Source organism: Natator depressus, chromosome 7 (genome assembly GCF_965152275.1).
Source record: "Natator depressus isolate rNatDep1 chromosome 7, rNatDep2.hap1, whole genome shotgun sequence".
NCBI lineage: Eukaryota > Metazoa > Chordata > Testudines > Cheloniidae > Natator > Natator depressus.
In genome coordinates, this window is record NC_134240.1 from 33,346,246 (window position 1) to 33,368,589 (window position 22,344).

At 62.2% G+C, this 22,344-nt stretch overlaps 1 protein-coding gene across 2 annotated transcripts; it reads right to left on the reverse strand.

Annotated features, from left to right (window-relative positions):
• Positions 1 to 203: 203 nt before the first annotated feature.
• Positions 204 to 17,217, reverse strand: EML3 (EMAP like 3). 2 transcript variants are annotated; one of them, XM_074958073.1, is made up of 24 exons: positions 17,029 to 17,217; positions 13,134 to 13,301; positions 12,813 to 12,900; positions 11,969 to 12,412; positions 11,351 to 11,464; positions 10,038 to 10,066; positions 9,827 to 9,862; positions 9,348 to 9,471; positions 8,919 to 9,068; positions 8,531 to 8,600; positions 8,147 to 8,257; positions 7,611 to 7,706; positions 6,873 to 7,007; positions 6,570 to 6,708; positions 6,182 to 6,333; positions 4,645 to 4,770; positions 4,239 to 4,370; positions 3,932 to 3,999; positions 3,533 to 3,621; positions 3,185 to 3,282; positions 2,834 to 2,921; positions 2,495 to 2,593; positions 1,090 to 1,220; positions 204 to 607 (listed from the first exon to the last, which is right to left on the reverse strand). In XM_074958073.1, exons 1-24 carry the CDS (start codon positions 17,072 to 17,074, stop codon positions 410 to 412), a joined length of 2,931 nt encoding a protein of 976 aa, XP_074814174.1. In that variant the 5' UTR covers positions 17,075 to 17,217; the 3' UTR covers positions 204 to 409. The 2 variants fall into 2 exon arrangements, with proteins under 2 accessions (XP_074814174.1, XP_074814175.1); XM_074958074.1 differs by lacking the exon at positions 11,351 to 11,464 and having other exon boundaries at positions 205 to 607; positions 17,029 to 17,209.
• Positions 17,218 to 22,344: the final 5,127 nt, after the last annotated feature.

Sequence of the window (22,344 nt, forward strand, 5' to 3'; positions counted from 1 at the left end):
GTAGATAAGGGACAGCCCCAGCCCTAAAGATGGGCTGCCTCCATTAACACCCACATGGTTCCCCTAACCCCATAAGTTCCCCTGCCAGACACCCCCCCCCCCGCCCCTCATGCAATGAGGACTTCAAGGCAAGAGCCCCAATCCCAGCACCCTCCCAGCTGAGCCCCTGGGCCCTGGTTGGGGAGCTGCCAACAGGCCCTCGGCCCTGCCCCACCACTCTGACCTGTGCTGGGCCCTGAGCAGAATCCAGGCCTGCCCCCCAGTGTTAATGAAGCAGGTCGCATTATTAGCACGCGTTAGTCCCAGGGGGTGGGGGAACCCTCTGGCTGGGCCTGGCTCGCTGGGATCCATGTGCCAGGGCTGTCCAGGCCCAAAGGCAATGAGGCTTGGTCCCTGCAGTGTCTCCAGCTCAGGCGCAGCCCCCAGCCTCCTGGGAAGAGAGGGAGGCAGAGGAGAGCGAGCAGCTGTGGGGAAGGCTGCCCCCCAGCACCCGCCACTGGAAGATGCTGGTGTCCTTGCCCCCCAGTGAGACCAGGTGGCTGTCATCATTCGTGAAGCGCACATTAGTCACGTGGCTCCCGTGGCCCCCATACACGTGGCTGGGCGCCTGCAAGAGAGAACAAAGGAGTGGGGTCAGGCATGGGTGCTGTCAATGGTCTCCCACCCAGAACCTCCAGAGTGTTCCCCAACCCCCTGGGTCAAGGCCCTTGGGCTCTGCCACTACCCCCAGGACCTCCCAGAACCACACTGATACCCCGGTTGAGACCCCCCCCCACCCCACTCAGAACCCCCAGAGATACCCCATTCCCCTGCCCAAGATCCTACAGAGACTTCCTGATCCCCTGGGATGTCCCCCCATAGAGTCCCCAGTTCCCTGCCCAAGACCCCCTGGGCATCCCCACACCCCAAACCATCAGGGCAGTCCCCAGCCAATGGGCAGAGGGGCAGACAAAATCCCTAGTTAATCTTCCACCCTACCCCCTGCATGCCTCCTCTCACCTCGGCCCTGGGGTCAGGGGTTAATCCCACCCCACCAGTCTCATTTTGGCCCTGGCACAGGGTTAACCCCCCCATCCCTGCCAGTCTCACCTTGGCCCTGGCACAGGGGTACTGGAACAGATGCACCTTGCAGAAGTCATCTGCCACAGCGACTACACGCTCATTGTGGGAGCGGCACAGGGAGTTGATGTCTGTGCCATCCGAGCCGTCCGGCCACACGCCTGCATGGGAGAGACACAACAGCAAGTGAAAGAAGTATGGGCTGGATGAATGGACTATAAGGTGGATAGAAAGCTGGCTAGATTGTCGGGCTCAACGGGTAGTGATCAATGGCTCCATGTCTAGCTGGCAGCCGGTGTCAAGTGGAGTGCCCCAAGGGTCGGTCCTCGGGTCGGTTTTGTTCAATATCTTCATAAATGATCTGGAGGATGGTGTGGATTGCACCCTCAGCAAGTTTGCAGATGACACTAAACTGGGAGGAGAGGTAGATACGCTGGAGGGTAGGGATAGGATACAGAGGGCCCTAGACAAATTGGAGGATTGGGCCAAAAGAAATCTGATGAGGTTCTACAAGGACAAGTGCAGAGTCCTGCACTTAGGATGGAAGAATCCAATGCACCGCTACAGACTAGGGACCGAATGGCTCAGCAGCAGTTCTGCAGAAAAGGACCTAGGGGTTACAGTGGACGAGAAGCTGGATATGAGTCAACAGTGTGCCCTTGTTGCCAAGAAGGCCAATGGCATTTTGGGATGTATAAGTAGGGGCATTGCCAGCAGATCGAGGGACGTGATCGTTCCCCGCTATTCGTCACTGGTGAGGCCTCATCTGGAGTACTGTGTCCAGTTTTGGGCCCCACACTACAAGAAGGATGTGGAAAAATTGGAAAGAGTCCAGCGGAGGGCAACAAAAATGATTAGGGGACTGGAACACATGAGTTATGAGGAGAGGCTGAGGGAACTGGGGATGTTTAGTCTGCGGAAGAGAAGAATGAGGGGGGATTTGACAGCTGCTTTCAACTATCTGAAAGGGGGTTCCAAAGAGGATGGATCTAGACTGTTCTCAGTGGTAGCAGATGACAGAACAAGGAGGAATGGTCTCAAGTTGCAGTGGGGGAGATTTAGGTTGGATATTAGGAAAAACTTTTTCACTAGGAGGGTGGTGAAACACTGGAAGGCGTTACCTAGGGAGGTGGTGGAATCTCCTTCCTTAGAAGTTTTTAAGGTCAGGCTTGACAAAGCCCTGGCTTGGATGATTTAGTTGGGGATTGGTCCTGCTTTGAGCAGGGGGTTGGACTAGATGACCTCCTGAGGTCCCTTCCAACCCTGATATTCTATGATTCTATGACATGCTAGTGCTCCTTCCTGACCATGGCTCTCAGAGCCCCTGGGACCCCCTTTCTCCCCAGCTACACTCTTCTCTCTCCCTTCTCCCAGGGACCCTTCGTACCCCGACGCTCGCCCTCTCCCCCCATATCCCATGGGCCCCAACCCTCACCAAAAACGTGGAAGCCCAGCACGCAGGTGTACGACGCCCACTCCCGGTCGCGGCTCTCAAAGCGATTCCTCAACAGCTTGCAGCCGCCAGCCACATCCCCTGCAAACCGGGGAGAGACACGCGGGGTTAGGGTCCCACTGCAGAAACAGGCACTGCCACATGAGGGCACAGCTCCCAGCCACAGGTACCCAAGGAACGACACACACACTTGTCCCAGGGCACCAGAGCCACCTCCACCCATGACAAAAGCTTATGGACCAGGCCCATGCACAACGAGGGCGATTCACGCCCAGGCACCAGGGTGACGGGCTCCTGAGCACCCCCATTCCCAGCACTCACAGTAGAGGATCTCGTAGTCTCCCGAGTTGGACATGATGAACTTGCTGTCCTTGGACCAGTCCAGGTGGGTAATGAAGCTAGAGTGTCCCTGGGCGGAGGGGGAAGAACAGGGGCATCAAAGCCAGTTACTCAAGGATCCCCCCAGCCCAGCCTCAGGCATCTCTCAAGGGGTCACAATCCAGGGGCCTGGAATCATACACCCCCCTGGCTCCCAGGACCCGCCCCTCATCTCCCAGAGACCCTCTCCCCTTCCCTCCTCCACCTTTGGTCCAGTGACCTCCTCCACCATCCCAGTAGCCCCATCCCCCGCAGCCTCCTCCTGGCAGCCCTCTCTCCTTGGCCCCCCCTCACCGTGCAGCGGCCAAAGCGGCTGTACTTGCGTTCTCCCTCCCCCACGCTGTAGATGTAGATGAAGTTGTCGTGGGAGCCGATGGCCAGGAACTCACCATCTGCAAGGGGGAGAAGAGAGAGGTGGGAAGGGGCCACGTGGGGGGCAGCTACAAAAGGGGGGCGGAGGAGGTGGTGGAAACAGAGCCATGGGGGATGGGGAGAATGGGAAGAACTTGCTGTCTCTACAACGTGGGGAAGATGGAGTGGGAATGGGGCCATGGAGCGGTGGGGGACGGAGGGAGCCAGAGCTGCAGTGGGGGAGAAACCTGGTGGGAATGGGGCCTGCAGGGGAAGGGAGGGGGGTCTGACCTGGTGAATAGCGCACCACTGAGAGCTGCTCGTTCCCGTCTGAGCCCCCTGACAGCACCTGCTGTGTCTCTGTGTCCAGCACCAGCCACCTGGGGGGGCACAGGAGGGGGTCAGAGCTCCCGTGGCACCGGATGTGCAGACACAGAGAGAGGACCCCGCCCCAGGGAGAAGGGGCAACAGAGGGGGGGTTTCCGACCCTGGGGGCAAACCCTTAACCCCAGGGGGCCAGATTCAGGGAGTGGGGGTCACAGCCCCAAATCTCAGGGTCCTGCTTGCAGGGCCACCAGTAGCCCCTCAACCCCTTTGGGTGCGACTCCAGTGCAGTGGGAAGGGCTTCCCCAGACCCCCTGAGGGGCCAGAATGGGGGCAATGGGGGGGGTGGGGTGGAGAGAGAGTTACCGTCCAGTGTTGAGTCCTACAGCCACCATCCGGCCACTGGGGTGGAAATCAGCGCAGAGCCCGATCTCCTGCGGGGGAGAGACACCCTGTAAGGACCTTGACCCTCCTCCCACCCACCCCACCCCACCTCCTCAGGCAGTACCTCCAAGGTGAGGCTCCAGCCCACTGCGTTCCCCATCCCCCACAGGGTGGTACCTGCTGGGGGAGGATCCAGCCCACTGCATTCCCCATCCCCCTCAGGATGGTACCTTCAGGGTGAGGCTCCAGGCTGCCGTGAACCCCCCCTCCATTCCCCCCAGGGCGGTACCTCCAGGGTGAGGCTCCAGGCCGCCGTGTGCTCCCCGCTGTCCCACATGCAGACCTGCCTGTCATGCCCGCAGGTGAGGAAGAGGCTCCGTGAGGGGTGGGTGGCCAAGCCCCACAGCTCGTCCGTGTGACCCTGCAACCAAGGAGAGCCTGACGGGGACAGGCGGGGACCTAGCTCACCCCGTTGTACGCTGCTGTCCATGACCTCAATCCCATCTCTCCCCCCCCACTGCTCCCCAGTCCCCAACCCATTTGTCCCCCTTGCCACTCCAGAGGGCCCCCTGCTTTCCCAAGCACCCCCCACCCTGCTGCACCCCCATACTCCTCCCCGTGACCCCTCCCTTTCCCAAGCCCTCCCACAGCCCCTCAGTCTCTGTAGCCCCAAGGCTCCCCAGCTCCCCGCTCACCTGGATAATGGGGGTGAAGCCAGCAGCCAGACTGCCCCTGAGCAGCGCATTGCGCGTAGTCCCAACCAGCAGCTCAGCCCCGGGGCCCTCGACAATGGTGCGCACAGCCCCAAACTGCTCCGGGATCTGGGGGGCACAAGGGGCTGACTGAGCAGGGGTGGGGACAGCAGGAGCCACAGACCCCCCCACATGCTCACTGCAGATCCTGATCCCCACCCATGACTCCTACAGACCCCTTCCCCTCCGGCAGATCCCCCCTCCTCCCACCCACAGCCTCCTGCTGCACCCCGGACACGCCTCCAGCAGATCCTGAGCTCCTACCCATGACTTCTATAGTTTCCCAGCCATGCCCCCCCACAGATCCCCAGCTCCTGCAGCCCCCTCATCAACCCTCCAAACACCCCCTGCCCACCCCTGCAGATCCCCCACCCGCACCCACTACAGCCCCCTCACTGACTCCTCAAACACCTCCTGCCCACTGTCAGAAAGTGGAGATTTTCCTTTGTTATGTTGTATGTGAGTTTTACTGTTGAGCCTATGTGAGTTTTACTGTTTTGCATGAATACTGTGTGTGCCTCAGTTTCCCTGTGTGCTGCACCAATACCTCGGTGGTGGGAATAGGGGTGTGTGACTTTGGCTGAGACCTCTGGGGCAGGTGAGGCTGCTCCAGCTGCCTGCACATATGACCAGTGCCCTTCATAACCAGAGACCCAGGAGGGGGATGCAACCAGGTGACTGCCCAGGAAGTGAGACAAAGAGGAGGAGGACCAATGTGGGTGTCTGAGGTCAGGTTGCTGGAAGCTGGCAGTCTGCTTGGGGGGACTGGAAGGGGGGGAGTCTAGGGCTTCTGGTCCAAGACTCCCCAAGTTGGACCTGTCTGAAAGTCACTGATTTCTCTGCTAACAAATTCTGTGTTCCTGTCAACTAATAAACCTTCCGTTTTACTGGCTGGCTGAGAGTCCCATCTGACAGTGGAGTTGGGGTGCAGGGCCCTCTGGCTTCCTCAGGAGCCCCACCTGTGCAGACTTGCTGCGGGAAGCGCATGGTGTGGAAGGGGAAGCTAAATGCTCTGAGGTCAGACCCAGGAAGGTGGAAGTTGTGTAAGCTTCTTGCCCTGGAGACAGTCTACTCAGAGAAAGGAGGCTCCCCCAGAGTCCTGGATGGCTTCATATGAAATAGTTCCAGAGCATTGCCCGGTGACTTCGTGACACCCCCCCACCACCACTACAGACCCCTCTCCGACCCCCAAACACCTCCCCTGCTCCCCTGCCAACAGATCCTGCAGGCAAATCCCCATCCATCTCCATGTCCAACCGCAGATCCCCTTGCCCAACCCCTGCATACACCCCAACCCTCCCCACAGATCCCCCTGCCCATCCCCCCTCCAACACTGGCAGATTCTGACCCCACCCCTGCCTCCTACAATCCCCTGTGGATCCCCCATGCTCACCCTCACTCCAGTCCCATGCAGATGCCACCCCAAGGACCACTGCCCTGTTCCCGCTTTGGATCTGAGCCCATCGGACTTCCCCCTCACCTCCACCTCCTGAAGCAGGGCAAGGCTGGGGCTCCAGTGCACAAGGCGCCGGTCCTTCCCACCCCCACTCAGCACTGAGCCATCGCGCCGCAAGCAGAGCGAGAAGATGCTGCCTTCGTGTGCCCGGGTCTGATGCCCGATCTGGTAGGTCTCTGCAATGGGGTGGTGGGGTCATTGCTGGGCCCTCTCCCCCCGACCCCTCCCAGCCCAGGGGGGTCCCTGCATCCCCCCCACTCCAGGTCCCCCCCACTCTCACCCCCCCCAGCCCAGGGGTCTGTGCAGGCCTCCCCCCAGCCCAGGGGTCCCTGCCTCCAAGCCCAGGGGTCTGTGCAGGTGTCCCCCCAGCCCAGGGGTCTGTGCAGCTGCACCCCCCCCATCTCCCCAATACCTTTGGCGCCCTTGCCCAGTGTGCGGATGTCAGCGGCCGTGCGTGCCCAGGTCAGGATATTCCCCTCTGAGTCCCCCGTCAGCACATCCCCATTGGCATCAAACAGAAAGCACTGGATGAACTTGGGCTTCTTGTACTTCTGGAAATGGGGGGGGGGGAGAAAAGTGAATTGAGGGGGGTGCTCTCGGGGCAGCCAGGCTCAACCCCTCACAGGCGAGCCCAGAGTCCTTCCCCAGCCAGGTTCATCACAGGCCCCTGACCCGGCTGAGAACTGCCCCCTCCAGCCAGCCCCCAGCCCCTCACCCCGAAGATGCCCTGCTTCTTGCTCAGGGTGCTGCCGCTCCAGGTCCAGAAGTAGACGTGGGATTTCCCACTGGTGATGAAGTTGCTGCTGTCCTGTGGGTTGAACTCCACCGTGAACACGGACTCGTTGGTGCTCTGGAGAGGGGAGAGAGGGGGCATGACAGGACAGGGGGCAACTGGAGGGACAGGGACATGTGGGGATTGTGGGTGCCCAGCCGGATTCTGTGTGGGGTCCCCAAGGGTGGGGATGGTGAGACCCCTCATTGCTCCTCTTCCACCAGTGGATGGCACCAGGGGCAGGGGGACGCCCATGGGCTGGGGGGGTCCCTTGCTGAGTTTTGGGTGGCACCTCTACCCCAGGGGAGTCCTCCTTCTGCGGCCAGCTCCATCCCCAGGGAAGGGAGATCGATGCACAGCCCAGACTCAGACCCTTGGCCCGGCCCAGGGTCCCTGCGTGGTGTGGGGGGAAGCACAATGACCTCAGTTCCCCAAATATGTACAGGTTGCCATGGAGACAGCACCCAAAAAGCAGGAGCAGCACTGCAGCGTCACCCAGTGAAGGAGAGCGGGGGCTGCAGCCCGGACGCCTGGGTTCTCTTCCCAGCTCTGGGAGGGGAGAGGGAGCTAGTGGCTGAGAGCAGGGATGGGGGCTTGGAGTCAGGACTCCTGGGTTCTGTTCCCTGTGGTGTCCCCCCACCCCTGAAATGCTATGCAGCCTTGGGTCTGCCCCCGGCTCACCTTGATCTCGGCCTGCTTGGTGCCACGGGCACAGTCCCATACTGACAGCATGTGTTCGTTGGAGTCGTCCACCACGCACAGATAGGCCCCCTGGTCCTGCAGATGGCAGCCGGGAAGGACAGTTGCCAATGGGGGCTCCTCAAGAATGGAATATGGGGACACAGGGGCATAGGAAACATGCAAAGGGATGTGGGGGGTCTGGATAGGGTACACAAATTCCCTCCCCCACCCCCTCCAAATTCCCCCCCTCAATTCCCCCTCCCCACCACGACTGCACAGCCCAGGCCCCCAGCACAGCCAGGGCTGACAAGGACTGGGAGGGGAAGGGGAATTGGGGGCACTCCAGCCGGGTTCACCTCCTGTCAGGCTGTCCTGCCCCCAAGAGCCCAAGGGGGCAAGGAAGGATCCAAGCTGAGGTGGGGCAATGGGACAGTGTGGGGCAGGGATCTGAGTTGGGGGTGGAGAAAGGGAGGGCAGGGTGACGGGAGACGTGAGGCAGGGAACCGAGGGGGGGCAGGGCTAGCGCTTGGACTCACAGCAGTGGAGAAGGCAAGGGAGCCAACGCCTCGCTCAAAGCTCCCCAGGCCAATCTGCTGCAGGGTGAGCAGCGTGGAGGAGTCCCAGATGTGCACGAAGGGCTGTAGGGGCTGCAAGAGAGGAGATGGGTCAGGACAGACACAGGAGTTGGGGGGTGTCAGGGACTTGGGGGGCAGGTCCCAGGAGGCAGGGCCTCGTGGACAGGGACCCTGTGGTAAGTCTGCCCTCCTGCACTGAGACCCCTGCTCTCCCCACCCTGCGGGGCCAGAGCCCAGGGCATGGCAGGGTTTCTCACCCGGCTCTCCAGGAAGCTGGCTCAGTGGGACTCCCCTAAATCCCACTCTGGGACAGCCCTGCACGATCCGTCCCCCCTCGGTGGGTACCTTGCCATCCTTGTCCACGCCAGCAGTCTGCCCTGTGGCCACACGCACTCTGTCAGGATGCACAGCCAGGCTGCAGGGGAGAGATGGGGGGAGGCGGTTATTGGCTCAAAAACGCAGGGGCCACAGCCAGGGTGGAGAGACCAGCCTGAGACCCCCCCCACGTGCCCTTGCCGCAGTGGGTGACCCCTGTGCCCTCGCCTGTGCCTCCACTTCAGTCCATGCCCCCATGTACTCTCCCTCCGACAGAGTTGGTGCTCCCCAGCTGCTCTGTGCCCCAACGTACTCCCCATCTCCTGCAGTCAGGGCCCGCCAGGCCCCGGCCATCGCTCCACAACCCGCCCCCCGTGCACGCCCCCGGCACGCTGTCGGCGCTGCCCCGTGCGCTCACCATCGCACGCAGTCAGTGTGGCGCAGGTAGTGGCGCTGGCTGCGGCGCTGGACGTGGTACAGCACCACCACACAGGCGATGAAGTAAACCAGCTCCCCTGAGGCCAGGACGTAGAGATTGGAGCGGCTGTCCCGGCCGCGGTACCCATAGCTGGGCGGGCCCGTCAAGGAGCACAGAGGGGAGCGAGGGGGCCAAGCCAGCCAGCCCCAGGGCTGGGGAAACAGAGGGACACAGTGCACCCTGTGGGGGCGGGGAGGCCAGGAGCACAGCGCCCTTTGGAGGGGGGGACACAGCGCACCCTGGGGGTGGGGGGGCAGCACAGCGCTCTCTGGAGGGAGCAGAGGACATCGTGCTCTATGGGGAGCTGTGCTGCCTGGGGCAGGGCAGGTGCGGGCTGTGGGAGGGGGGCTTTGCCCGGCTGAAGGATACACCCAGTCGAGCTGCAGGTGCTCAGGAGGCAGCTCCGCACGCAGCTCCTCGTAGTGGGAGATGCCCGATGGGATGTACATGGTGATGGGCCGGCCCCGCAGGAACATCTTGATCGAGAGGCCCTCTGGGGGATAGCGGGGGTGGGAGGGAGACAGGTCACAGCCAGCACCACCCCCCAGGCCCATCCCATGCAGCCTGCCCATGCCCACCACATCCAACCCCCTGCCACCTCCACCCACCCCATCCCCCAAAAGCACCCCCCAGGCTCCACCCAACCCCCCCACACTCCATCCCGTGCACCAGTCCCACACGCTCGACCTCCCACAACACCATCCCCTGGGCTGACCCCTCCACCCCGCAGGCACCCAGCCCCCAGGTACATCATCTCACAAGCCCCATCAAAAACATGCTTTGAGTCCCATCCCCCTGTGGCTCCAGCCACCCAGGGCAGCCTCCAATGCCTGTCCCAGCAGCCTCACCAAGGTTGTAGGTCCCACGCCGAGACCCCAAGGGCCCTGCAAGGAAACAGGGAACGTCAAGAGATTTGGGGCCATGCGTGGCAGGATGAAGGACCAGGGCAAGGGGCTGAATTCCCCCCACACTTGCCCTCCCCACACTGCCCATGGCACTGGCACCAGTGGAATGACACCCCCCGGGCACTGATCACCACTCAGCTTCCCCACAGCTCACCTGGACTCAGGTTAGGGTCCTTCATCCGGCTAGAAGGGAAAAGCAGAGCATCAGCAGGGGGGGCTGCAGGGAGTGGGCTCTGGCTCTAACTGTGGGGAGTGGAGCAGGGGGAGCTCTATGCAGCAGTGTGTGTGAGGGTGGGGGGGGGCGTGTTCCAGAAGGCATCGTAGCAGGGGGCAGGGTGTGCATGGTGGGGGCTGTTCCCAGCAGGAATCGCTGCGGCGGGCAGGGTGTGCGTGGGGAGGCCAGTTCCCAGCAGGGATCGCTGCGGCGGGCAGGGTGTGCGTGGGGAGGCCAGTTCCCAGCAGGGATCGCTGCGGCGGGCAGGGTGTGCGTGGGGAGGCCAGTTCCCAGCAGGGATCGCTGCGGCGGGCAGGGTGTGCGTGGGGAGGCCAGTTCCCAGCAGGGATCGCTGCGGCGGGCAGGGTGTGCGTGGGGAGGCCAGTTCCCAGCAGGGATCGCTGCGGCGGGCAGGGTGTGCGTGGGGAGGCCAGTTCCCAGCAGGGATCGCTGCGGCGGGCAGGGTGTGCGTGGGGAGGCCTGTTCCCAGCAGGGATCGCTGCGGGGGCCAGGGTGTGCGTGGGGAGGCCTGTTCCCAGCAGGGATCGCTGCGGGGGCCAGGGTGTGCGTGGGGAGGCCTGTTCCCAGCAGGGATCGCTGCGGGGGCCAGGGTGTGCGTGGGGAGGCCTGTTCCCAGCAGGGATCGCTGCGGGGGCCAGGGTGTGCGTGGGGAGGCCTGTTCCCAGCAGGGATCGCTGCGGGGGCCAGGGTGTGCGTGGGGAGGCCTGTTCCCAGCAGGGATCGCTGCGGGGGCCAGGGTGTGCGTGGGGAGGCCTGTTCCCAGCAGGGATCGCTGCGGGGGCCAGGGTGTGCGTGGGGAGGCCTGTTCCCAGCAGGGATCGCTGCGGGGGCCAGGGTGTGCGTGGGGAGGCCTGTTCCCAGCAGGGATCGCTGCGGGGGCCAGGGTGTGCGTGGGGAGGCCTGTTCCCAGCAGGGATCGCTGCGGGGGCCAGGGTGTGCGTGGGGAGGCCTGTTCCCAGCAGGGATCGCTGCGGGGGCCAGGGTGTGCGTGGGGAGGCCTGTTCCCAGCAGGGATCGCTGCGGGGGCCAGGGTGTGCGTGGGGAGGCCTGTTCCCAGCAGGGATCGCTGCGGGGGCCAGGGTGTGCGTGGGGAGGCCTGTTCCCAGCAGGGATCGCTGCGGGGGCCAGGGTGTGCGTGGGGAGGCCTGTTCCCAGCAGGGATCGCTGCGGGGAGTGGGGGGCTGTTCCCAGCAAGGGGCACTGGTTCGGGGGGGTGTTGGAGTGTCCCTAACTTCTCCAGGCTGCTGGAGCGTGTGAGCAGGTTGGCGGAGGATGCTGCCTTCTTGCTAAGGCGCTGCCGGGCCTTGGCCTTGTCGGGCTTGTCGGAGGAGCTGTTCCTGCGCAGGCTGGTGGGAGAGGGAGCAGTCAGGTTAACTACATGCACTGGGTGGGGGTCAGCACGAGCCATCCCCCAGCTCCCCAAGGCCGGGGCACCCGCACATGAACTCCCTTTTCCCACATCAATCCACCCACGCCCCATCTCCGGCAAAGGGGAGAATGGGGCCCTTCGTTCAGCGATTCCCAATGAGGATCTCCCCACCCCAGCTCCCCTGTGTGGGGGGCCTAAGACACAGACAGAATCTGATTTTACCAGCCCCACAGTTCAGGCTGCACTGGGGGATGCGGCTGGACACATCAACTGGAAACAGAGCCCAGGAATCCTGGTTCCCAGACAGCTTCCTTCACCCCCCACCTTCTGGCCCCTGTAAATACACACTCACCTACTAGAGCCCAATCCCCACTCAGAGCCCTGGCTCCCACACATCTGCTCTAACCAATAGATCCCACTCCCCTCCGAGAGCCGACAATCAAGCCCAGGTGTCCTGGTGCCCCCTCCGTCCCCCACTCACAGCTCTTTCCTGGTGCCTTTCAGGGCATGGACCGCTGGCACTGGGGAGGCTGTGGCACTGCTGCTGCTGCTCCCCTCGGATGGGGGCTCCGGGGATAGCATCTCCTCCCTGTGGAGCTGACTCTCAGGGGGCTGGCTGCCATTTGCACTGCCCTGGAGTGGGGCGGCTGCTTCACAGTCATGGTGAGGCTCGGAGGAGTCCTGGGTGGGCCCTGCTCCCAGTATGTCAGGGGTTGAGGCTGGCTGGGCCAGGCCTAGTGGACTGTGAGGCATCCCCAAGGCATTTGGCTCTTCTGACTCAACCCCGATCCCTGGAGGGCTCCAGCCCCACTTCACGCCCAATAGGGCCGACTCATCAGTCTGGGTCCCGGTGCTGATGGGGGCTCCCGGTGGGCGCCCTGCACCCAACTCCTCATGGCACACGACTCCCGATGCGAGCACTGGGCTGTGAACCAAAGCACCACAGCATGGGCTGAGAGAACACCCCATGGGGTGGGAGACCCCTCAAGTGCCCACCTCACCCCCCTCAACCTGACCACACTGCCCTCCCCAAAACCTCTTACCCTCCAATTCCCCAGACCTGACCCCATGGCCTCTGCCTACTGTCTCCCCAAAAACACCCCCACTGCCCCACATTCCCTCTTCACTCCCATCTGGGGGGGCTTGCCCTGGGGTCCCCTCCCCAGAACCTGGCACTCCCTCCCCCCTCAGTACTGATCCTGAACCTCAGGGTCATGCCTGCCTCATGGCCCTGGCTCTGGCCCTGGCCCCGGCCCCCTCCCTGTCCCTGGTCCAGAAGTCCCTGGGGTCCCTGCACCAGGGTGGGGGCACAGCCTGGGTGATACCTGCAGCTGGCGGTCAGTGGAATCCAGGATGTCCCATGGCCCAGCGAAGGATCCAGGAACAGCCGGGTGTCCGGGACAGCATCATTCGCTGCAGGGAAATGACAGAGAAATATCAGCCCCATGGGAAACTCCAACTCCCCAGATGGCACTAATGCTGCCCTCCACAGTGCCCTGACTGCTCCTGCCCGGGGCCCTACAGCGCCCTCTTCTGGGAGAGCCTGGGGCTGGAGTAACCCAGAGCTCTGCCCACAGCCAGCGCTCCTGCCCTGCTCCCTGCAGCGCCTCCTGCTAGACTCCTATCCCAGTTCCTGTGTGTCCCACCTGCCAGTAGCTGCTGCGTGAGGAGTGGGATCTGCTGGTCATAGAGGCTGAGTCTCCGCAGCGCATCAGCCAGTGCCGATTTCACCAGCGTCAGCTCCTCCTCCTGGCTCTGCAGCCGGAGCTCCAGACTGGCCAACCGGTCGGGGCGCAGGGCTGAGATGGTCTCATCTAGCAGGGGCAGCATCAGAATTGTTAGCTCCAGCCACTTGGGCAGGTTCCTCCCCCGCAAACCAGGTCCCCTGCTCTAACCACTAGACCCAATGCCCCTCCCAGAGTGGGGACAGAACCCAGGAGTCCTGACCCACAGCCCCCTGCTGCTCTAACTCGCTAGACTCCATGCAATTCCCAGAGCTGGGGATAGAACCCAGGAGTCCTGACTTACAAGCCCCTGCTCTAACCACTAGACCCCACTCTCCTCCCAGAGCAGGGACAGAACCCAGAAGTCCTGGCTCCCAACCCCCCTCCTCTAACCTCCTCACATGGAATGGAGCCCCGAAGACGCCTAACACTCAATCCCGAGAGACGGGGAAGCTGACGCCAGGGAGAAGGGGCTGGACACTGCCTGCTCACTGGGGCCACTCCCCACCCCGACACCGCCTGCTGCATGGGGCGAGGACCAGAGCCCTACTTCTACCCAGGCCAGCCCCAGCGGATGAGTCCCCACATGGAGGATTGAGGAGGAACAGGAAGCCCAGGCTGAAAAGGGCTGGGGGCTCTGTGCAGGGCTAGAGGGAATGGGATCCTGCCCCAGAGGGTACCCCCCACACACACACACACTTGGGGCAGCTCTCTGAGCAGACTGCAGCATGATAGGCTGATGACATCCACCCCCACTGCCCCACACCCCCAGCCCTGGACAGGCCCTGCTTTGTCCCCAGGGAGCTGCAGCCCCAGCCAAACACAAAGCTGCTTTCTCAATGGCATTTACAGCTCCCCGCCAGGCACCCGCCTGACAGCCCAGCCCCAGCCAGAGAGGGGAAGGCAACTGGGGGGAGGGGGGGGGGAAGCCTGGCAAGATGCTGATCAGGAAAGCCAGGAGTTGGGCAGGCCAAGCACCAGACAGGGAGGGGCTGGGCACACTTGGCTGGGCTGGGCACCACGGGACCCCATCATTTCCCTTCCAGAGCTGGGCTAGAACCCAAGAACTCTGGCTCCCAGCCTCCCTTGTTCTAACCACTAGCCTCCAGCCCCCTCAGAGCTGAGGCTAGAACCCAGGCATCCTTGGCCCATCCTGTGCCTTACACCACAAAGTTGCTTTTTCTCGCAGTTCCTCACAGGAAGCCGCACCCCCCTGCAGGGAAACACGTTGGGTGACATTTTTGGGTGAGGTGCTCAGCTTGGCATTAACCCTTTGGGGCCTGGTGCTCCCTTGCCAGCTGCAGGGGGGAGATGTAGGACTGGGTGCTGGAGAATGGGGCTGCTGCCCTGGGGGTCTCCCAGCACTCTGATCCCGCTCAGTTCTGCAGTCTCTGGGCCCATGGTAGCTTCCTCCCTGCTCTGGGTGCAGGGAGGGGGAAGAGGAGGGCAGTGCCCGGGGCCTTTGCCTAGGCACTAAGCATGGCTGGGGTGGAGGTCTTCTGGCTGGGGACATGGGGAAGCATCAGCCACCCAAACCCTGGAGAGAGGCCCATGGGGAGTAGGGGCCCAGCCTGGGGGATAGACCCAAAGAAGAAGAAGAGGTCAGCTTGGGAGATGGGTCCAGGGGCAGGCCTCGGGAATAGGCCTGGAGCTGGTGGGGACAGGCCTGGAGGAGTGTGGGGCTGAGCTGGGTGCTTTCCCATTTCCTGGCTTCCCTCCACCACCGCACATTTGTCTACATGGGCTTGGATCTGGTGCCATCAGTAGGACAAGCTGGGTCTGGGGAGATGGGATTGGGGGGGGGTGGGCCCTGAGTTTGTGAATCCAACATCCAACAGCCCGGCCAACAAAGCCCCTGAACCCAGCCCTCAGCCCTGGTCCTGCCCCATTGGGGTCGCACCTCCTAGGGGTTCTGTTCCCTGGACACGGGGACTGCCCAAGGGTGCTGGAACAATTTTTATAGTGGGGGTGCTGACAGTGCAAACCATGGAAACCAGGTCTTTGGTGTTTGTTATTACTACTTCAAGCACCCGCAGCCCACCTAGTTCCACCACCACTGGGACATGGGCCGAGGGGGGAGGGCGGGGGGGGGGGGAAGTTTTCTGCCCCCCCCCCCATGTGCCTATGCGATCTGTGCTACAACATGAACCCCAGCAGGGACTGGCTAGAGCTGGAGGTGGGGACAAAGGGACCTGTTAGTTTCTGTGCCCCTGATGGGCAGACCCAGGCTAGACAGAGCCCCCCCCCGTCAGGACCCAAGTCCCTGGCCCTCTGCACATAAGGAGCGGGAGCGGGGTGGGGTTGAGGAAGCAGCTGCCAGTGTGAGGTGGGGCAGGACGCCAGGACTGATGGGACCTTTGGACCCAGTGCATGATGCTACCCAACACTGCAGGGACCTTTGGACTTGGAGTGTGGGGCAGGCCAGCCCCAGGCCAGGAGCCCCACCAGCCTGGTGGTCCAATGGCAGGGGAGCCCTGTAAAGCAGCAGAGTTGGGGGAGGAGCCCAGACAGACACCACCTGAACTCCCTCCTCTGATCCCCCTAGTTCTGACCAGTGACCTGACACCCCGCTCTCCAGTCTTCCCCCCTCCCCCATGTCTCTGGGCTGGGTTGCCTTGGCGCTGGCTGTTGCAATATCTGGGCCAAAGCAGTGGCTTCCTCCTGGCTTCAGGATGGAGAGGAAGCACTGATGCTTCCAGGCAGTAGTAGGGGTGCTATGGGGAGCCAACAATCCTGCAGAGAGGGGGCACACAGCCCCACTGCAGACACTAGGCCAGCCTGTCCAGAGATGGAAGGAGGCCAACTTTGCAGTTAAGGGACTGGACCGGGAGCCAGGCTGCCTGGGTTCTATCCCCAGCTTCGGGACAGGGGGGTATTGTGGGTTGGAGGGGTACTAGGAACCAAGACTCTTGGATTTATTCCCAGCTCTGGGTGTGTCCCTAGGGATCTTTCTGAGCCTCAGTTCCCCCATCTGTGAAATGGATAAAGCTATGGCTGAGTCACTGTGGAGAGAAAGGTGCAATGGGGCAGGGTGGTTTGGCAGGTTTGGAGTATTTGGGGGGGCATCAGAGAGAAGGGGACCGCAAAACAGGAATTTCAAACTCTGTTCTAGGAGGAAAAGCTTCCCACTCCCCCCCCCCAGCACAACATGCACCCCCCACACACACAACCCCTGCCTTCTTGTGCACACCCTAGCACCCTCCTTATACACACCCTCCCGCACCCAATACACCCTCCCCCACCCAGCCCACTCCCCTCCACACACAGTGCCCCCAATAACTGAGCCCCCACCCCCTTCCCAGGCAGTGCATTCTCCTCCACACAGACCACCTACACAAAGTACAACCCCTTTTCAGACACCCTCAAGTACCGTCCATGCAGCCAACACCCCCACCCCTCTGCAAACACAGAGCACCCTCCGGCTGACCAATATCCCCTGCACCCCCACAATACACCCCATAGACCCCCAAACACCTGCATCCCCCTTCCCCAGGCCATGCTCTCCCCATAACACCCCCCAAACACACCCCCTTCTCATGGACCCCCAAACACTTGCATCCCCACCCCGACCCCATGCACACATTGCACCCCCACATAACGCACCCCCACACCCTCCCCATGTACCCCAACACGCCCCCGCCCCGCCAGGTCCCCGGCTCCCACCCGCACAGCGCCCCCTCCAGCCCCCGATCCGCTAGCGGGCCCCGGGCGGAACACGGGCCCCGGGCGGTCTGGAGCGCGGGGCTAGCCGCGCCTGGGAGCTGGCACCTCGGGCCGCCCCGGGCCCCAGCCCTTTGGCCAGGCCCCCAGCACTCACCCGCGGGGCTGTGGTTCGAGCACCGGTCCATCGCGCCGCGGGCCATGCGCCCCTGGCGCCCCGACTCGCCGTGTGAGCGCCAGGGAGGCAGCGAGCGCTGGGGCCGCTGCTCCCCCACCCCAGGAAGCGGCGCGCCGTGTCATTTCCCCTTCGCAGCCCGGGCCCGATCCCGATGTGACTCCGGATTCGCCCGGCTCGGAGCAGGCAGGGGGGTTAACGCTTCGCTGCCCGGAGCCGCGAGCGACTCCAGCGACAAACCCGGAGGCGAGAGTTGTGGGACGAAGGGCCCAGGAACTGAGAGCCCCCAAAGGCGAAAGGGCACCCAGAGAGACAGGGCATGGTGGGGAACAGAAGGGGACCCAGGAGTCCTGGCTCCCTGTACCCTCTACCACGAGACCCCACAGCCACTCCTTTCCCGGAGCAGAGGCTAGAACCCAGGAGTCTTATCTCACAACCCCCACCCACTCACACACAAACTAGACCCCACTCGCCTCTCAGAACTAGAGGACAGAACCCAGGTGCATTGGCTCCCAGCACTCACCACCTCCAACCACTAGACCCCACTCCCCTCCTAGAGGCTGGGATTAAATCTAGGCTCCCGGCTCCCAAGCCCACCGCCACCACACACACACAGTAACTACTAGACACAGATCACTCTCCTCCCCACGCCGGAAAATTAACCCAGGAGTCCAGGCGCCCAGCCTCCTGCTCTAACCACTAGACCCTACTCCCCTCCCTGAGCCCGGGATAGAATCCAGGAACCCTGACTCCCAGCCCTCTTAACAGTGTGCGGGGTGACACTGAATGGGAGGGAGCCCCCCACATATGGGATGCACTGGATCACCTGGGCACGGATAGTAATGTCCCATCCACCTCTGGATTGGAGGAGCCAAGGGCTGGGGGCAGTGGCAGTGCTAGCCCACTAGGGGCCCTAGGCAGGAATATTCCCCTCCCCCAAATACTAAAACAGGCAAGTTCTTATAATAAAAACCGAATGGGGGGGCCCTTGAGCTGCTGAGGGCCCTAAGGAATTGCTTCAGCTGCTTACGCCTAGCACTGGCTCTGGCTGTGTGGAGGGTCTCTGCAGCCAGAATCTGGTGGGGCTGGGGGCAGGGTCCTGGCAGGGGGGCTCTACAGCCAGTATCTGGAGCTGGCTGGTTTGTAGTCAGGCTGGGCAGGCAGCCCTGGGAGGTGGAAAATCCCGGGCTGGAGCAAATGGCTCCTGTTTTCCTTGGCCCCCACAGCGCTGACGTTGCATTGCCAGGGCCTGGTTGCCAGGACACGCAGTCACCCAGCCTGGTCCAGGGGCCACGGGTACCACTGGGTAGAAGAGTCAGTCAGCTACCCCCAGTGGGATCCAGGGCACTACAACTGGGATGCACAGTCCCAGCCACCCCCAGCGCCCAGGATCCATGACCCGGGGCACAAGTGCCAGGATTCAACCTCCAGCCCCACCCAGGGCACTAGTGGCAGGATTCACACCCCCAGTGGGATCTGCACCACAGGACACTAGCACCAGGGATTCACAATCCCAACCCCCCTCCCCCTCACACACACAGCTGGGATTCACTAGCACCAGGATTCCCACCCTTAGCTTCCTTCAGTGGGATCTGTGCCCCAGGGCAGTGACTCTCAACCTTTCCTACTGTCCCCCTTGCAGGAGTTTGATTTGTCTTGCGTATCCCAAGTTTCGCCTCACTTAAAAACTACTTGCTTTCACAATCAGACATAAAAATACAGAAGTGTCACAGCTCACTGTTACTTTCCCATTTTTACCATATAAGTATGTGGTATACAGCACTGGAATAAACTGATTGGATATAAATATTGTACTTACATTTAAGTGTGATACTTTAGCCTGTTTTTCACTTGCCAGCCTTGTCTGATGCCTGAGCCCCACCGCCCAGGGCTGAAGCATGGAACTTAGCTTTGTGGGGCCCCAAGCAATTACCCTGCTTGTTATCCCCTAATGCCAGTCCTGCACTTGTTACCCCCTGAACCTGTCCTGTGGCCCTCCTGAGGGTCACCACCCCCAGGTAGAGAACAAAGATCTAGATGAGTTGATGTACCCCCTGGACCTAGATGAGTTGATGTACCCCCAGGGGTTTGTGTACCCCTGGTTGAGAACCACTGCCCCAGGACACTAGCAACCCCCAGACCCTCCTACTGTGATCCATGCCCCAGGGCACTAGCAATAGGATTCACACCCCCAGATTCCCCCCCACCCACCCCACTGGAATCCATGCCCCAGGGCATTAATGCCAGGATTCTGGCATCTGCACCCCAGGGCACTAGTGTCAGGATTCACACTCCCATCACCCCACCCAGCACAATGTGGTGAGAGGGGACAGAGACACCCTGTTGACACCCCCCTCCCCCAGGGCTGCAATGGTACCTGGCTTCTATTTCAGTGTGTCTAGCTCCCCTGTATGGCACGAGGCAGGCATCGCGCTGCAGCCCTCACACCCTGACATCCTGGGGGTTCCAGGGAGACTGGCCAGAACAGGGCTGGGCGCCAGGCTGAGCTGGACAGACAGGCCCCTGGTTCCAGGCACGGGACAGAACTGGGCATGGGTGCTCGGGACAGCACTGCCCACCCACACCATAGTACATGTGACCCTGGCTCCTGGCCCAGGGGTGCCTAACTTCTAACACACACAGCTTGTGGAGGGAGGGGAAATCTCATACTGGGGAGAGATGGGGGAGCTGAGTGTGTGTGACATGGGTCTATATGGGGGGCTTAAATGGGCGCCTGTGTGTTTGTGATATGGAGGGAGATGTAGGGTCTGTGTGTGTGATGTGGGGGTCTGTGTGTATTATATGGAGGAGATGAGGGGTCTGGGTATGTGATGTGGGGGAGATGGGAGAGATGGGTGTATGATGAGGAGGAGATGGATCTGTGTGTGTGATGTGGGGGGAGATGGGGGTCTGTGTGTGTGATGTGGGGGAGACAAGGGGTCTGTGTGTGTGATGAGGGAGAGATGGGGGGTCTGTGTGTGAGGTGGGGAGAGATGGGGGTCTGTGTGTGTGATATGAGGGAGATGGGGGGGTCTGTATGCGTGATGAGGGGGAGATGAGGGGTCTGTGTGTGATCTGGGGGGAGATGTGGGGTCTGTGTGTGATGTGGGAGAGATGAGGGGTCTGTGTGTGTGATGAGGCAGAGATGGGGGGTCTGTGTGTGTGATGAGGGGGAGATTGGGGGTCTGTGTGATATGAGGGAGACGGGGGGTCTGTGTGTGTTATGTGTAGGAAGGTGGGGGAGGGGTTTGTGTGTGTGATATGGGGGAGATCGTGGATCTGCGTGTGGTGATGAGCAGGGAGGCGAGGGGTGGGAGTGGGAAATGGGGGCGGTGTCTGTGATTTGGGCCTGGAAGGCCCAGAGCCCACGATCTCACCTGGGCCCAACATCCCATTCCCCCAGCCCCGCTCTCCCTCTGAGTCAGGGCAAATTTCCCCCAGCAGGCCCCAAACCACGCTATGGGTCCCGTGGGTGGCTGCTCCCGCTGCGGCTGCTCCCACTTCCTGCCCCTCCCCACCAGTGTCACCGTCAGGACCAGGCTCTCTCCGACAGGGGTGATTCAACTGGAAACCCAGCGCCCTGCCGAGCCAGTCAGAGTGTGCCTGCCGGGCAGGTGGGGGTGGAAGCAGGGCTGGGAGCAGGGGAAGAGGATCGGGGTTAGGTGGGGCATGGCAGGGCCCTGATCCCACCGTCAGACCCTTCCTCACCCACCAGGCCAGTCCTGCATCTCAGGTTCCTGACCTGGGCCTCCTTCCCCTCACCTGGGAAGCTGAGCCCCGCACCCCCTTAAAGGCCCAGCTCACCCTGTGAGGTGGGAGAGATGGGGATAGGCACAGGATCAGGACTGGGGGAGGGGGTGGATTGGTGCAGGATGGAGGTTTGCTGATGGGGAGTGGGGCAGGCATCTCTAGCAGAGCCCCAGGCAGGCACTGGGAGGTGGGGAGAGGCTGCGGCTGCACTGTAAGCTGTGGTTACTGTACAGGAAGCCGGGACGCCCCATGATGTAGGTCAGAGCCAAAGCACTGGTACATGAAGGGTTAACTCTCCCAGACCAAGGGGATGCTCAGTGTGAGACTGGGAGCCCCTGCTGCCCCCATGCAGCCCCTACAACCTCCCAGCCAGGATCGGGGATGGGGCCCTGCTGTAGACAGTGGAGAATCCAGCAGCCTCATTTCAAACCTGTGTGTGAGATGCTGCCCTGCCAGTGCCCCTTAGTCCTGATCCGCAGCCCCTGCTAGCCCAACCCTGGGCTCCCCCCAAGCTCTGCAGGTGCCCCTCAGTCCTGACCTGCAGCCCCTGCTAGCCCAGCCCTGGGCTCCCCACTCAGCTCTGCCAGTGCCCCTTCGTCCCAACCAGCAGCCTGGGAGGGGGAGCTGCCCCTGGACTGGGTGAGATGGAGATTTCAGAAATGGCCCACCTCTCACGACAGGTTCACACTGATCCCGGGGAGCGGGAGCGGGGGCGGGGGGGGGGTGTCCTGATGTGCCTCTGATGTACTGAGCCCCGTAAGGAACCCAGCCTAGGATCCCCGCCTGCTCCCCAGGGAGCCAGAGACATGACTGCTCCCTGCACAGTGGGGACCGACAGGGCCCCGAACTGGTGCTGAGGGAGGTGCGGTCAGAGGAAAGCTGTCGTCTGGGCCACGCTGTAATAATGGCGCCCACACACCCCGGTTTCAAAATGAATTGAGGCCGTCAGTCCCAGGGCCGTATACCCACAACAAAGAGCGATGCTGGACCCGATTCATCCTGAAAGTGAAACTCCCCACGGGCTTCGCGGGAGCCGCCCCCCAACTGATCGACTGGAATTCACTGTGTGGCTGGGAGACATTGCTGTAATTTATCTCTGACTGACTGAGATCAGGGCCAGGCGCTGCACAGACGCCGAGGGAGATCAGGGCCCCCATGACATCAGTGCTGCCCGGGACACGAGTGAGATCAGGGACCCTGTCACACCTGGCTCTGTACAGACTCCGAGTGAGATCAAGGCCCCCATCGCATCAGGTGCTGTACAGACCCCGGTTGAGATCAGGGCCCCCATCGCATCAGGTGCTGCACAGACCCCGGCTGAGATCAGGGCCCCCATCGCATCAGGTGCTGCACAGACCCTGGCTGAGATGGGAGCCCCCATCATGAGGGGAGCTCACACCCAGTCTCAGCCCCAGAGTGCTCACAATTTAAACAGTCCCATCCTTGAGCCCCCTGCTCCCTCCAAGGCCGCCCCGCTCTGGGGGCAAATCTGAGCCCCCCACTGCTCCCCCAGTGGAAGGTGTGAACCCAGCTGGCGCTGAGCCGGAT

Excerpts from the sequence above, each read along its gene's own strand:
- EML3 (XM_074958073.1), bottom strand. The coding sequence starts at position 17,074 with ATGGCCCGCGGCGCGATGGACCGGTGCTCGAACCACAGCCCCGCGG. Across the intron at positions 12,901-13,133 it reads CACGCAGCAGCTACTGGCAG|CGAATGATGCTGTCCCGGAC; the intron begins GTGGGACACACA and ends ATTTCCCTGCAG. Across the intron at positions 7,707-8,146 it reads CCCTTGCCTTCTCCACTGCT|GACCAGGGGGCCTATCTGTG; the intron begins GTGAGTCCAAGC and ends TGCCATCTGCAG.